The 15,893-nt window shown below is 39.9% G+C and overlaps 1 protein-coding gene and 1 long non-coding RNA gene across 2 annotated transcripts in view; one reads left to right on the plus strand and one right to left on the minus strand.

Moving 5' to 3' along the window:
• Positions 1 to 1,858, minus strand: part of ptmab (prothymosin alpha b) — a 3,501-nt gene extending 1,643 nt beyond the window's left edge. The window contains exon 1 of the mRNA XM_008275709.1: positions 1,706 to 1,858. Coding sequence (XP_008273931.1) covers positions 1,706 to 1,750 — 45 coding nt within the window. The 5' untranslated portion in view covers positions 1,751 to 1,858. The remainder of the gene's footprint in view (positions 1 to 1,705) is intronic.
• Positions 1,859 to 2,512: 654 nt separating this feature from the next.
• On the plus strand, positions 2,513 to 4,055 carry LOC103352975 (uncharacterized). Its single transcript, XR_519984.1, has 2 exons — positions 2,513 to 2,740; positions 2,829 to 4,055. It is a non-coding gene; the product is annotated as an uncharacterized LOC103352975 (long non-coding RNA).
• The last annotated feature ends 11,838 nt before the right edge of the window (positions 4,056 to 15,893 follow it).

Genomic DNA, 15,893 nt, shown 5'->3' on the forward strand with positions numbered 1-15,893 from the left:
GAGGAGGAGGGAGGGTGATGGAGGAGGAGGAGGAGGAGGAGGCGGTGAGCGCGACGCACGCTGCTGCTGGCCGCTTGTTGTAACGGAGGCAGGAAAGGACAATAGAAGACGACACATGGCAGCCGAGAGAAGTGGCACCGAGCGGAGGAATTGGGTCCCGTTAATACAAATACAAACATTAGGACACAAAAAACACCATCTGGGCTCTTCTGCTCACCCTGGAGAATCGCCTGCCGAGCCTATTAATAGTAGCTCCCGGTTCTGTCGACACAGTCCGCTCACAACTCCGTAACCCCGCGCGCCTCACACATCCAGCGCCTATACGGTTATTGATTAATTGCTTTACATAATCTGATCGGCTAAAATCCATTAAGCTGTTTAGGAGCATCGGCGGCTCCTTGGCAGTAGACAAATGAGGTTCAGCTGAGCTCCGAGAGGCTCCGCGCACGCACTCACCCGCTGTGCGTAAAAAGGCGCTTGAGCGTAAAAATGCTCCACGATTATAAATAGTAGCTGAACAGGCACCCCGGATTATCAGCGTTAATGCCAGGCCCCAACTTTTCCCTCTCCATCTCCTCCATATGTTCATTAGTTATAATCTCTCATAATTATTCAGCTCCGCGGCTCGCTGCTGCTCTTATTATCGACAGGCAGGCAGGATCCGTCTCACCGTCACCGCGGAGCTCCGAACTCCCCCCGAGGGTCTATTAAAGTTTTACCCGATCTGAACCAAGTCCAACCGGAGGGACATTAACATTTAAGAAAAGACGGTGCGATGCTGGCTGAAGCGGAGCACAAAGAGGGGAAAACCAGCGGCGTCACATCACACCTCCACAGAGAGAAGTGGGCTGCGTTATCAAAAAAGAAAGAAAAAGTTTCCCCTGAGACACAAACGCGCCCCGCAAACACGCTCCAAAAACGCTGAAGGAAAAGAGGAAGCAGCGGAAAGGCTCTCCGTTAAACGGAGGCTGAAGAAGCAATAGTCGACCTTCCTGAGTCGGTAAACAAACAGGGTCGAACGATGCAGTCAGACCGGTGCCGTTGAAAAAACGTAAAATAATAAAGCTGGCCGAAAGTTGACATCGGCGAGAATTACGCACCGCCCGCCGCGCTGCTCCATTCAAACGGAGCAACTTCACAGCACCGACCTCTCCGCTCCCGCTCTGCCCGTTAAATAGCCGGTTCACGGAGTCATTCAGCAGCCTGCAAAAGATGTGCGAGAAATGCGCGAATATCCGCGCGTCGATTCCACGCAGATACACAAAAAAAGCACCCAAAACCGAGCTGAGCGTGTGCTGGAGAGACGGGTGTCGGTTCGGAGTCGGGCTAGATGTGGACGAGCAGAACCGAGCCGCTTGTATAAACAAAGAACCCGCGCAGACTGTTACTCTCCGGACAATGAGACGCGGCGATGGAAACGATTTCCATGATGCGGAGCTGAGACCCCCCGCTTCATCCTGCTGCTGCTGCTGCTCAGAGTTTAAAGGAGCAAAAAGAAAAGACGCTTTTTACATCAAATCCTCTATTTCTGCGGTCCGGTAGGAAGTCCGTGTAGAATGAGCGCGAAGCCACAACGGAGAGGTTTTCCTTTTGTAAAACTAAATAAATAAATAAATAAATCTAGGTTACAGCCTGGAAAAGATTTATTCTGCTGACGGGCTTAGCGAGGAGCGGCCCCAGGGAAGGTGCGCGGTCGGCGGCTTACCTTAGCTGAGATATCCGAGCCGGAGTCCACTTGTGTGTCTGCCATTGTTTTAGTTCAATAAAATAAAGGACGGCTGAAATGAAAGGTGGAATAAAGTAAATCCCTCTGCTCGCTGCGCGGATCTCTTGGCGTTATATTGTGCCAGTGGCCGACGCTACTGACGGCTGAGCCTTTAATATATGCTTGTGGGCGGGGCCCGTGGCCGCTCGACGGCCGTTGATTGGCTTACGGCTCAACAGAGGTGTTCTCTTTCGCGCGCCGGACTGGAACAATGGATAGAATTTCTAAAACCAGAGGCCACGCCCCCCTCCGTACTGCCGTCGCAACCGTCCGTTTCTCCGGTGAAAAAACAACAACCCGACCCGGTTAAAGCCCGCAAAACGAACCGACACCGAACTGGCGACGCTTTGGCGGACAAAAAACCCAGTTTGCACCGAGCTTCGCGCCGAATTCAACGAATAGACAGCGCCGCTCCGCCGGTGTCACTTTGATTGATTGATGGGCTTCTGGTCGAGTGGAGCGGCGGCTCCGGAGCAGTTCTCCCGCCCACCGCCGCGGCCAGGGAGCACAGGGGAGGTGGAGGAGGGGGACACCGTCAAAATGTCCACCATTTTAGTGGATTAAGGCTTTTTATAAAACATCTCCAGCCACTAAATGAACTCTATCAATCAGATAAAAGAGTTAAAGCGGAGCCGCCATGGCAGCCGCTCGGCCCCGCCCCTTTCCGGCGTCCATGTTTCCTCTCATCTCTGTATGTGCGCACTTGACACTATGGAGTTTTTTTTTTTTTTTTTTTTTTTTTTTTTTTTACATAACCCATAAATTCCAAGGTCGACACACAAATAAACATATCCGTCGAACAGAGCGGGCAGGCAGCGGGTTGACACCGGGCTCTGGTGTGTTCGGGCCGGCTGAGTGAGCGGGTGCAGTGCGGTGGCCTCATTTCCTCCATTGTTGGAGCCCGCAGAGAAAAGCCCCGCCGAGGAGGAGGAGGGAGGACAAGCAGTGCGACATAACAGACATGCGATGAGACAAGTGCGTAAAAAGAACTGTAATGTGCTCATGAGCTGACGCGCATTCTTATGAAACACAAGGGCAAACACGTATTCTGTTCCTTACCCAGGTTAGTACTCGGGGCTTTTGTACATGAGAAGGACAAAGCGGCAAAACCGGCCGCCATTGCTCGGTGAAGATGGGGGATGGGAGCGGAGCGAACAAGCAGCCCACATCCACATTCTGCCCTAATGACGCACTCAGCTGCCGAGGACGCCTCCGATTGGCCGGTTAAGTGGAATAAACACGGCTTTTCCGCACGGCGGCTGTGGATTGGCTGCCACGGACATCCGTCAATTCAAATTGTGCTCTTTGTAAACAACGGCTCCGGATCCGGACGCGGACCGAGTTTCATTTCATGTTCCCGTTCACCGCCGAGCTAAAGCGCCTCTTCAATCTGAGAACCATGATCTCCGAGAACCACGTTCATTATGTTCACTATGGTCCATCAGGAACTGTTCTGTGAAACATTTAGCCCGCACATGGAGCCAGCGATCCTCCAACAGAACGGAATTGTGTGTCCGAGCTGCATCACTCTGACCGTGTTTTCAGAATATGATAAATCCACACCTGTAAATTCAACCATACACACGTAGAGTTAAGCACATCCATCTGTTTATATTTGCATCATCATGTTTCGTCCTATTCCCTAAACAACAGGCCAACTTTGATGTGTTCTTGTGCTTTTGATTCAAAACTCAAATGATTTTTATTTATATTGTGCCAATTCTTATGAGCTTTACACAAAATTACACAATAATTACAGAGAATGCAACAAATCCAATCAGTAGGGGAATATGATTCTGACTGATAGCCCTTTAACATCGCACACCTGAAAATCCAGTTTACAGAACTCAAGCTGCAAGGAAGATGTTCTCTCAAAGCATTTATCTGGTGTTTGTTCAAGATTAATCCATTGTTTAGGAAGTGCATTAAAGCTAGAGAAACCCCATCGGTTAGGGTGAGGGTAACAGAAACTATATGGATTCTACAATTAAGACGTATTAGAGTGTTTAACATACATGTCAGTACAGGCCTGCAAATATACACAAATAAAAACAACCAAACCAGCTCAGGGACAACTGCATCTCACAAGTCTGTTGTGTGGCAGAACTTTGACACAAATGTGCAATTCTTAGAAACCTGAAAGTTGTGTTTCTGTCTCAAAATATGTTTGGAGCACATGCCGTAATGAATTAATGTATTCATAATATGTGACATTCGTTCCATTGAAAACAAATGGAAAATGCAATGACTGTTAAGTTGACTCAATTAAACTCAGATTGGTGAAATCATATTTCAGTTTATTTTATGTAACTCTAGCATCTTCCATAACTTTGCTCTTTTTGTTTTATAGAGCCTTGTGTTTTTTAATATTGTGTGTGAATGCTTTTCATGTCATGCGCAAAGTTTACAACTAAACTCAACTTACCTTTTCTTTGATCAAATAGGCCTGGGCGATGAAATAATAATGGACACAATCAACAGTAAGAAGAAAATATGCTGATAGATTGTTTTAGATGTTTGATAATTTTACTTAAATGCATCAGATATCATGAAAACAAGATGACAGACTCTAAGGGTGCAGAAATATCTTATCATGACCATCCTGTGCAGGTCTCTCAAGGCCTGCCAGTCTGCCCCTCCAGGACTCCCGCTTCATGGTCTCAAAACACCCACCACCTCCACCTAAGGCCGGTGTTACACTTTACGCATCTGTGAGTCATAGCTCCATAGTTCTGCAAAACCTAAATTTAAACATCTAACTAATCTTGTAGCTAATCTGGGTCAATCTATGCAGACACAAACAAACGCTTACAACTTAAGACCATTTTACAAATTTATTCTCAGCAAAAAAAAGAAGAAAGTGCACGATTATTTAAAAGTTTCTTACCATCAACCAAATATTTTCTGCTGTAAAGATACAACGCAGTCAACCTAAAATGTTTTCCAATGAACAAACGAGATTCCAGTTAAAATCTTGCAATTTATTGTGGAAATGTTCTGGATATACGATGTCATCAATTTTGCACGTTGTGTACCTAAATTTGGCCAGTTGTAACACTACCAAAATGCCGTTATCATACTCCCCCACGGATGTGTAGCGGTTGTCATACTACTTTTTGAATACACAAGGAGGACTCTGATCCATACATATGTATCCACATTACTGCAGAACATTTGCACTACTCAGTCTGGTAACGTACTCAGACATCTGCTGAGATGATAAAATTTAGATCGCAAGGACCTTCATGCAGTTGTGGACATGGAAAGTGTAACGCTGACCATGGAGCACTTAACAACACACGTTTAACTAATAGCACTAAAATATTGCTTTACTCAACTTGCTGTCAGGATAACTGCCCATAAATAACTAATCTAAGTCACTCTACCTTTCCAAACTAATAGCCTGCTGCAGTAAATTAAATGCAATACGTAATTTTTCACCATTAATCGAAAGAAAAAAAACACTTTCATCTGCCACATTCCTGCATATACGACATCAAAGTTTTTTTATTTTTCTCAGTTGGGAGCAATTTTTTTGTTATTATTCTGACATCACTTGAAGACACTATGAAACTAAGTTTTTTTTGTTTTTTACATTTTTTTATTAAAACAAAAAACAAAAACAAAAACAAAAACCCAAAAGGTAGAAAATCTAATTTTGCTATGCAGTTTTTACACTTTTTGAGTTGATAAACCCAAAATGTTAACAGAACTAATGACCAAAAGAAAACTCTTGACTTCAGCACCTATCAGAGAGACAAAAATAGACAGAATCATCACATCTGCATGGAAACATGAGGTAAACTAATGAATTTGTCACTTAAAAAAATAAAAATAAAATTAAAATTAAAATAAAAAATCATGTTTACTTTAGGTTCCACTGCAGCTCTTTCAATGATCTTGTGCAGTTTTGTTTGTTTGTTGTTTTCAGGGGTTTTTTGCATTTACTCACGTTTCTTTGACTGACTTTCTCAAAATTTGGTTAAAATTTGCGCCACAAGAGGATGGAAAACAGACTATTAAAGCAATCATCATTAATGATGACTCTAAGAGTTTATTATTATTATTATTATTTGGGTTTCTAAAGAAGCACACAGTTTATAGAAAAATGAAGAATTACACTATCTCTGTGCAGCAAACTAAAAAACTACTGAATGGCTCCAGCAGTGATCTGCATTCAGGATAAAAGCCTGAACAGTATCAACACCACTGGTTCTGTTACCAGCTGACTTCATTCACTGACCACACAGCAAACAATTGATGCAGCAGATTCATCTTTTTAACTTTTAAAAATGTGTCTAAAACATGGTGGAAACACAAGAAAAATTCACTGAGCTCATTAAAGTTCACGTCATGGCTGCAGAACAGTGTGAACCTTGGATCCAGCTCAGGTTGCGGCCCGATGCCCAGTCCGAGGACACCAACCCATTTCTTGATATGATCACAGATCCGTCAGCCTTGTATAAGCCGGTGCCAGCCGCCAAGGTTGGATTTACCATCCAGCAGAGCAGTCAGCTGTCTGGGGGCCCCAGACCCAGAGAGGCCCCTCCAGTGCCGGGTTCACTGCGTGTCAATTGGTTGTACATAATTTGATTAACTGCAGATTTGTTTAGGAATTTGCACTATTGAAGTACAATATCAGCTAAGACAGGTACTTAATCTCGTGGCCCTGTCCTGCAGAGGGGCCCGATGTCAAAGAACAGTTTTAACACTGGAGTTATTTTAGTCATAATTGGGGCCAAACAACCAATTTCTGCTCTGGGGCCTTTTTAACTGGTTGATCTGACCACGCTGGGTGACGTTTGTTCCTCTGCACAGCAGAGGACATTCAGCCAGCTCTCTGCTGGTCATTTATCTGATTATTAGCAGCCAAAATAGCCATCTGCTAACTCTGGAATGTAAAATTTGACATTAGTATATATGCAGCATGTCAGGACAAACTTAAATGAATCATGTGCAGAGTTATTCACTGAGAACTGCCTGCACACACTGCAGACTACCTTCACAAGGGAATAACAGATAATAATAATATATATAAAAATAACACATCGAGACATAAACCGATCACGGGTGCAAATCCTGCAAAACAATGAAAAGTAAACCAGCAGACAGATATAATAACACAAGCATCTCAGGGACAACAGCATCTGTGGGATTCTGGGCTATAAATTAAAAACAACAACAACAACAACAACAACAAAAACAAAAACCCCACAAATAGAACAATGTAAAAATCGTGTTTTTATCTCTAAATATGTTGAGACAGGAGCCTTAATGCCTTGATTTATCTGTGAGATGTGATATTTGACCCATTGAAAATAAATGGAAAATACAATAAAGGTCAGTTGGTTCACTAAAACTGAGATTAAATCATATTTCAGTTTATTTCTAAATTTGCTCTTTCTGATTTATTTTATCTTTTCTGTGTGTGTGTGTGTGTGTGTGTGTGTGTGTGTGTGTGTGTGTTGTTGTTGTTGTTGTTGTTGTTGTTGTTGTTTTAAAAAATATCTTGTGTTAATGCTTTTTATGCTGTGCAAAGTTTACAATTTAACGCTCTGAACCTCAAACAGGTTCTGGGAGTGTTTTACTTCTCGTCTTATTTTTCTTCACTGTGGCTCATTTCTTAGTGCACTGTGAAATCCTCAATGAGAACAGGACAACCATGAAAACATAGAGAGAACTAAGAAATGTCTTTAGTGCAGTCATAATGCCATAAATCATAGAAAAGTAGTTTTAAAAAAAATATTATTATTTATTTTACAAAAATTCCAAAAACCTGGGATCAATATGTCAACATTTGTCCAGATGTTATCAACACTAGAAAAAACAGGCACTCAATTGTTCACATTTTTACAACTTCTATATAGTTTTTCTCTCTACTCTGCTCATCAGCTGTAAAAAGATGTCTCACCATGCTGAATGTATCTTCAACAACTTTCTTCTCTGTTCACTGGTTTTGAGCCATGCTGCATTTATTTTGTTGATCCGGTAGGTTTTCACTCCATCATTTTTATTAAAAATTTTTAACAGGTTTTTGTGCAGTTTAACAGTTTTATTTTGGTTCGTTTCTACACTAGACAGGGATACAGTGATTTTGATGAAATATCACAATTTTGTGTTTAGCTTTGATGTACAGACGAAACTGTAAGATGTACATGGTACATCAAATAACTGTTGGAAAATATAAAATGTGATGTTTTTTTCTGTTTTTACAGTCCCTGCCTCTGACAAATAAGGTAATTTTGGTCATTTTTCTTTTAGAGATAACACACCTTTTAATCCATCTGCACACAAGTGTAGAAGCTGCCAAGAACTTACATAAATTATGTTTTCCAGTGGTGATTCAAATAAATTTTTGCGCAGCAGCTAAAACTCATCATGTCGTTGTTTGCACTTTTAGTATGTTCTTTTTGAAACCATGATTTAACCATCACTGCTCGGAGTAAACATCTTGTTTAAAACCAAAGTCAGTCTCCAAAGTTTTCATCTTGTGAGTTTCATCATGTTTGCTGCTTTAAAACAGACAGCCGCATGCAAACATTAAACCACCTCAGCTCAGTTCCAAACTCATCAATGAAGAGAGTTCAAACTGGACTTTAAATCTTCGCAGTGTCATAGCCGACAATAATCCAGGTTTCACATTAATCCAGCTCACCCTGCAGGGAAAAAGGTTGGCCTGTGTGAGTTCCTCAAACATAAGAAGCTAAATGGATTTCTGTTTTTTCCGGCTCCGTCCTGCAGGCCGACTTTCAGCCGAAGCGGAGAGAGATAAAGAGGTTTTCTGGCGATGGTGCATCAGTCGTGCAGTTGACATGTTGGAACCTGCAGTAGTGACGCAGCAAAGTGGACACTTCCAGCAGCACAATAAACAAGTTCACATCAGCTCCATTTACTGCTAATTCTAAAGAAATGCAGCCAGTTTCAGATACAGTCTCATAAATCTTATGATTAACATTTAAAATGCAACTTCAAAGATTTGGCTGCTCATTGAAACCTGAGCTATGTGCAAACAAACTTAATGTGAGTGTAAAAATGACTGACTTAGTTAGTAAATTAAGTAAACTGAGGGCAGGGATTAGTAGTTCTGGTTTCACACATGATCAAAGTGAATTATTGTGGCTAAACAGACACTTAAATAAACATCTATTGTATGGTGTCTGCTAAATGTGAAATATCATTCAAATCTGTGTTTTAATCCAATGATATTTATGTGTCCGGAAGATGATCCTGGTATCAAATGTAGGTAAAAATGAAACTTTTCGCCGTCTCCAACTTGTTCTGGCCAGTCATCTATCACACATGCTGATATGAACTTTGAACTTTTACCCAGAGTGCACTTTTTAAAGTTTTCTCTGGTGAATTATCAGAAAACAGAAACACATCCAGAGTACCTATGATTGTTTCTATGACTCTATGTCATAGACATTAAACTGTTTTACTGTCCAAACTATGATACATCCCATAATATTGATGCTCAGTTGGTCATAGAGAAAAATATTCAAAACAAAAAACAGATTTAGTGTTCCAACTGTGACTCCTGGATGGATGTAAAACTGATCTGGGGTCAGTTTTTAACAGAACTCAAATGTGTTTTACCTTCTAAAATGTCATGTCTATCTGCTGTACTGATGAAGTTCAGAGGCTCAGAAATGATGGAAAAAGTCCATTAAAAGTGATAACTTTAGATCTTCCTCTATTTTCCAATGATATTGGTCACTGAATTTTTGTCTCTGTGTTGACTGATGTTGGTGGAAACATCAGCCATGAATATACAGCGACCTGCCACAACATTAAAACCTCTGACAGTTCAACATTGATCATCTTGTTTACAATCCAACGTTCTGCTGGAGAACCTATAGGTTGTGGTGATGTTTGTGTGACTGTTAAACACAGAAAGTGTCCTTGTCTTGGTGCCACTCAGTATTTAACACTAACATACAGGAGGTTTTCAACTTTTTCACTTATGTTTGTTTTATTTTGTGGCTTAAGTTTGGTTAGTTAATGACAACTACTTTGACAGTTGGTTAATCAGTTCAACTTGCTTTCAAAGAAAAGTCTAAGTTGTCTGACTGTAGTTTCTTAAATGTGAATATTTTCTGGTTTCTTTCTTCCTCTGTAACAGTAAACTGAACATCTTGGACAAACTTTTTTTTTTCAACTTGGGATTTGAGAAACATCGACTGACATTTTTCACCACATTTTTCTGGCATTTTAAAGATCAAACAACTAAGCCGTTAAATAAATAGATGGAAAAAAAATCTTTAGTTGCAGCCCTGATGCTAGAGAGATTTATTTAACTGTTTAGTTAAATAAATCTCGATCATCAAACAGGTTACCATTATTTAACAGCTGATGACTAATTGATTAATTGTGCAGCTCTAGTTGACAGAAAAACAAGACCATGTTGCAGCTAGATTTCCTCCAAATCCCATTTCCTTCTGCATTGTCTCTACAGGAGATGTTTCTCTTTTACTATGTAGTATATAAAAGACTCTGGATTAATCTAACAAACAATTACAACTAATGCATTTCAACTTTATAGGAAAAGAACAAGGTGTCATCAAACTTGGGTTTACATCCACCTAAACAGAAAAAAACAAACAAACAACAAAAAGTAATATAAAAAGGAAAAAGCAATAACATATAAATACATTACATTACTGAAATGAAATAAATAAGCTAAAATAGGGCTAGAATAGAACAGCAAAATATAATTTGCAATTTAATCTTTGTTGTTTTCCAACACAAGAACTGATGTGGGAAGTTTTGTCTTCTGCTATTATTATCTTTAAATATTGTATTTTGTTGATATTGAACTAGAGTTAAGAGTTAATGCTGCAAAAGCATAAAAACAAAACAAACAAAAAACCCCAGCAACACTAGGGTGATGTTTTCACACTTTGGAAAGACACAAAGCAGAGTGGATCGACATAGCACGGGATACCTGGAGAATTTAGAACTTCCTACTCAAAGTCCGGCAGCGAATACTTTAAATACAACACAATTATAAACATGTGAATGACAGAGAATCTCTCTTCCTGTATGGTGGGCCGACAGAGCACAGGATGTCTGGAGAAATATCACACCTGAAGATGAAACATGACACTTGATAAATGAAAATATGAAATATTGCACATAAAATTAAATGCTACACACTACAAACTATTGAATAAAGTACTATTGTAAATTCTACTGAGAATTTTGTTTAGATCTAAGTTTCCGATGTTTAGCACTTACTCCTGCAGAAATGGGAGAAGTTCTAAAGTTTGGTTTCAAGATTTGATATATTACATTAGATATAATGTACAAAGAAACTGGTTGAACAGAGACGTTGCTTAAAGATGATTTAAATCCCAAACTCTGATCAGAACCTTGTTCAGGTGTGCTGTGCAGCATCACGGTGATCCAATTTAAAGAGAAGCAGCTTCATGACATTGAAAACTTTAAACTCAACATACAGTCGACTTCAAATTTATTCATACCCTCTCATTAAAGAAGGAAAAAAACAAAACAGCTGTCACTGAAATCAGTTGAAATTGACAAAAGTAATAATAAATAAAAATTTTATGAAAATCATGACATTGCTTTTGAATTGTGGTTCAACAGAAATATATATTTTTTTTAAAAACAACAACAACAAAAAACAAGCATGATGGGACCTGTAAGCTAATATTTTGTTGAACAACACTTTGAAGCAATCACTGCAATCAAGTGTTTTGTGTAACTCTTCTGCACCTGTTGACAGGTATTTTGATTTTGGCCCACTGTTCATCAGCAAAGTGCCCCTTGTTTGTCTGGGACAGTTTTATTTTGTTTGTTTTTTAAATTATTCTTTAGACCCACAATTCAAAAGCAATGTCTCTTTTCACTAAATTGTAATTTAGAACATTTTTATTTATTATTATTTTTTGCAGTTTCTAGTTATTTGAGTGACTATTGCGAATTTTGCCTTTTCTTTAATGAAAGGGTATGAATAAATTTGAGGACGACTGTCCCTGTTAACAGATGACTCTGGTTTGTTGTGCAGCTCTGAAGTTCGTTAGATTTAAATCAACCAGAAGGACAAAATAAATCTGTCTTTCTTTTAGTTTGTTTCACCTCCTGATGGCCACAGACAACAACAGTGTGCAGTTTGCTTGGTTCTTTCCACGTTGCCTGACACAACAGGAAGTGAGGAGGAATCGTCTGACCCCGACTTCCTCTGGTGTTTCCACTGAGTGACACAGCAGTGGAGGCATTGCAGCTTTGTATTTGAGCTCCGGAGCTCCTGATTGAACCATTGAACGAAAGAAACTTTTCGATTTATTCTAATGCAATAAGATTCTCAGATTGTTATGTTTAACAAGATGCAAAATATCTAAAAATCCCCTACTTTGCATTATTTCCAGGACATAAATATAAATGTTTCATAAAGTCAGCTTTAAAATGTTTTATTTCATTTTGTTGACATGTTAGAAAAGTAAGAGAAGATTTTTACTTTTTATCACTCCATCATTCGAACACACCGTCAACAGCTTAAAAAAAAAGAAAAGACAAAAACTATTTTTGTCAAATTTTTGGGAATACAAGGTTCTATAAATCAGGCTGTAAATGATAAATGAATAAATAAACTACTGACTTGAAAAAAATGGAAAATTTGGTGCAACTGAAAGCACTAACAGATATCTGCATGAAACCTCCACAGTTGATTATTTATATTATTTACATTATGTTTGTGTTACAAATTTTCTGAAATTTTGTTCAAACATGCAAGATAAGCTCAATAAATATGCACTAGTTTGCAACAACCTCCAGTAGTCAGAGTCAAATAATAACCATGCAAATGCATATTTTGTATGTTTGAAATAACAAACGTTATGGAAGCAAAATCTTAGGATTGATGTTTTAAGCTTTACCTCTGTCAGCAACATAGAAACAGTTAATAAAAGGCTCATTACACAGTGTTGTGTAGCAGCTATAAAGTCATCTGTAAGAGGTCACCAATGTGCAGAATTTGTCGACAATGTGTGTTTTGTTGTGTTGCTTTATCATCATTTATTTTCTGTTCAACTTCAAAAATAATAATCAGTTATATCTGATTATAAACCATTTATTAAATGTTGAAGTGCTGCCTAAATGTGAAATAGCCATAAATCATAAAAAGGTTCAAACGTATTTTTAAAAGTCTAAAAAGGCGATGTACATATGATGGATTCAGGGGAACTAAATTTATCTTGAACTATAAATGTAAGAACTAAACTGTAGATATGGAATTCTAACTCGTCAGAATCCAGCTTCAGGTTTTTTGCAGTTCACATTGTCTGTGATGTGAAATGCATGGAACAGTAAAAGTGATGTCATTTGTCCTGAAGAATGATGATCTGAAATGTTCTTCCTGACTAACTGAATTACAGATTTCTGTATCACACATCCGGTACAGCTGTTAAATGTAAATTTCAACCTGCTCCTGGTTGAGACAGAGGCTCAGTGTGAACAGGAATGAATCCCTGCAGCAGGTTCGACGTGTAAAAACCTCCGAGCAGCTTTATTGAACAACAAACACCGAGCAGCTTTTTGTCTGACTGACACTGACAGAGGAGGTTTTTCTGCATCCGTTTGTGGTCTTTAGTAACCGGCAGCCAATGAAAGCCCTCCTTCTCTCTGCACAGGGTCACATGACATCAATTCACCACCACCTCTCTCTCTCTATCGATTACTCCGACAAGGACATGATGCCTGATGTATGGCTGAGGAGAGATCAGTGATCATCACCTCCAGGTGTTTGTGCATTGAGGCAGTTTTGCAGTCGGGTCTCTTGAAAAGTCAATCCTCTGTACAAAGTGAGAGGCAAAATCCTTCACTGTGTTCTCAGGTTTAAAGAGTCGCAGCATCATTTAAAATCAGTTAAACCTGAGTTCCTGCAACAGATACAAAACCTGCAGTAAAACACACAGGAAACAAAGCACTTTTTCTCTTCTATTATTATACTTGCATTTATTCTTTTCCTTTGTATTTATAAGGACATTTTCAGCATACAAAGGAACAAAGGTGTGCAGGAAAGTTACATTTGTCAGAGACAGAAACTACAAAAACAGACAGAAACTGCAGATTTTCAACTTTCGGACTCTCCTTTAGCTGATTATCTGAGTTATGTCATTCGGTTCAAAAACAAATCACAAGTTAAAATTGTGATATTTTATCAAAATCACTTTATTCTATGGGTTTCATTTTAAAAAATTGCCAAAATTAAATCTTTTGCTCAAACCAGAATCTGTAAAAACTAAAAGATTTTGAGCTCCCTGTTGCAACCAGGGCTGCAAGGTGGCGCAGTTGGTAGCACTGTTGCCTCACAGCAAGAAGGTTGCCGGTTCGCGTCCCGCTGGGGGCACCGGAATCTTTCTGCGTGGAGTTTGCATGTTCTCCCCGTGCACCGTCTCTCCGGGTTCTCCGGCTTCCTCCCACACAGTCCAAAAACATGTTGAGGTTAATTGGTGATTCTAAATTGTCCGTAGGTGTGAATGTGAGTGTGCTTGGTTGTCTGTCTCTAAGTGTGGCCCTGCGATGGACTGGTGACCTGTCCAGGGTGTCTCCTGCCTTCGCCCTAAGTCGGCTGGGATAGGTTCCAGCCCCCCGCGACCCTAATGAGGATTAAGCGGTGTATAGAAAATGGATGGATGGATGTTGCAACCAAGAAGTCATGACTGACTCAGATGTGATCAACAGCCAAGTAACACAAATTCAGACAGTCCTTGAACTCATTTGTGACAAACATCGTTGCCTTGCAGGTAGAAGGTCCTCGGTTCGCATCCCGGTTAGGACGCCTGGGATTTTTCTGCGTGGAGTTTGCGCATTCTTCTCGTGCAGGTTCTACAGCTTCCTCCCACAGTGCAAAAACATATTGAGGTTAATTGGTGATTCAAAATTGTCTGTAGGTGTGAATGTGAGTATGCTTGGGTGTCTGTCCCTAAGTGTAGCCCTGTGATAGACTGGTGACCTGTACAGGGGGTCCCTATTTTACATCCCATTTAAATGCTGTTCAAAAATTAATCATCTACACCAATCAGATTTTGTAAAAAGAAAAAAAAAAAACTAAACTAAAATTCTGTACACTTCAATGCAACCACAAAGCCACCAGTGCCTCCACTGTGATCAGCAGTCACCCGACAAACATTCTGGGACTTCTTGGCTGAACTGCAGGCGGTGTTTACACTGAGGAGACAAGTATGGAACAAATTTAAAACAGAAGTAGCAAAATATCTACAGTTAATAGAGTCATTCTTTTATTATCCAGTGTTGGTAACAACTGGGAGCACTGAAATATGTGTGTGTGTGTGTGTGTGTGTGTGTGTGTGTTGATTTTAGGTTTTAAAAATAAATAATCAAAGAAATTCAATTTCATTTTTAGTTTTTTATGATTTGTGACATTCTGTGTCAGAAGATACTTCTGAGTTCTCTCTGCTCCATCATGGTTGTTGTGTTTCCATAGAGGTGCAGGACTTTATAGTGCAGTGAAAAATGAACCAACAGTGAGGAAAAACATGATGGAGCAAAAAACACTCAGACAGAGTTTGGAGGGTTAAGACTCAATATGTCTTGCTTGCCAACACCCAGATCCATTTTGGGGAAAGAACTTCATTGAAACCTGGTTCTTCTGGAGGAAAGTCACATAGATGAGGTGTGTTTTCTTACAAGGAAGTTGACAGGAGTCCTGCTGCTCTTCATTCCCTGCACTATTCACAATCCTTCCTTTAGTCTGTGATGCAGACTGACACTGAGATTCATGGGTCTAATGGCCACTGAACAAAAGAAACTGCTGCTGTTTTATGTTTCCCAGGAGGACAGTCAGCCAGGTCAAATGTAAAACATACAGAGACCTGAGCACATAGACGAAAGTACATGAAACATGCAAGAAATACATGAACCGTGTACACATCTACCGACAACATGTGTTTGGCTTCATGAGAAACACATCATGAGCCGAGTGTTCATTAATATTTAACAGGCTGGAGGCCGCAGAGAAGAAAGAATTGTTCAGACTGTTAGATGAAGCAGAGAGACTTCGACTTATCTGTATGCTGCAACCTGATCTGGTCATAGAAGACTGAAGAACCACATGTTAGAAAATTTACAGCGAACTTCTGAAATGTTG

This window comes from Stegastes partitus, unplaced genomic scaffold (genome assembly GCF_000690725.1).
Source record: "Stegastes partitus isolate 25-593 unplaced genomic scaffold, Stegastes_partitus-1.0.2 Scaffold57, whole genome shotgun sequence".
In the NCBI taxonomy this organism is placed as follows: Eukaryota; Metazoa; Chordata; class Actinopteri; family Pomacentridae; genus Stegastes; species Stegastes partitus.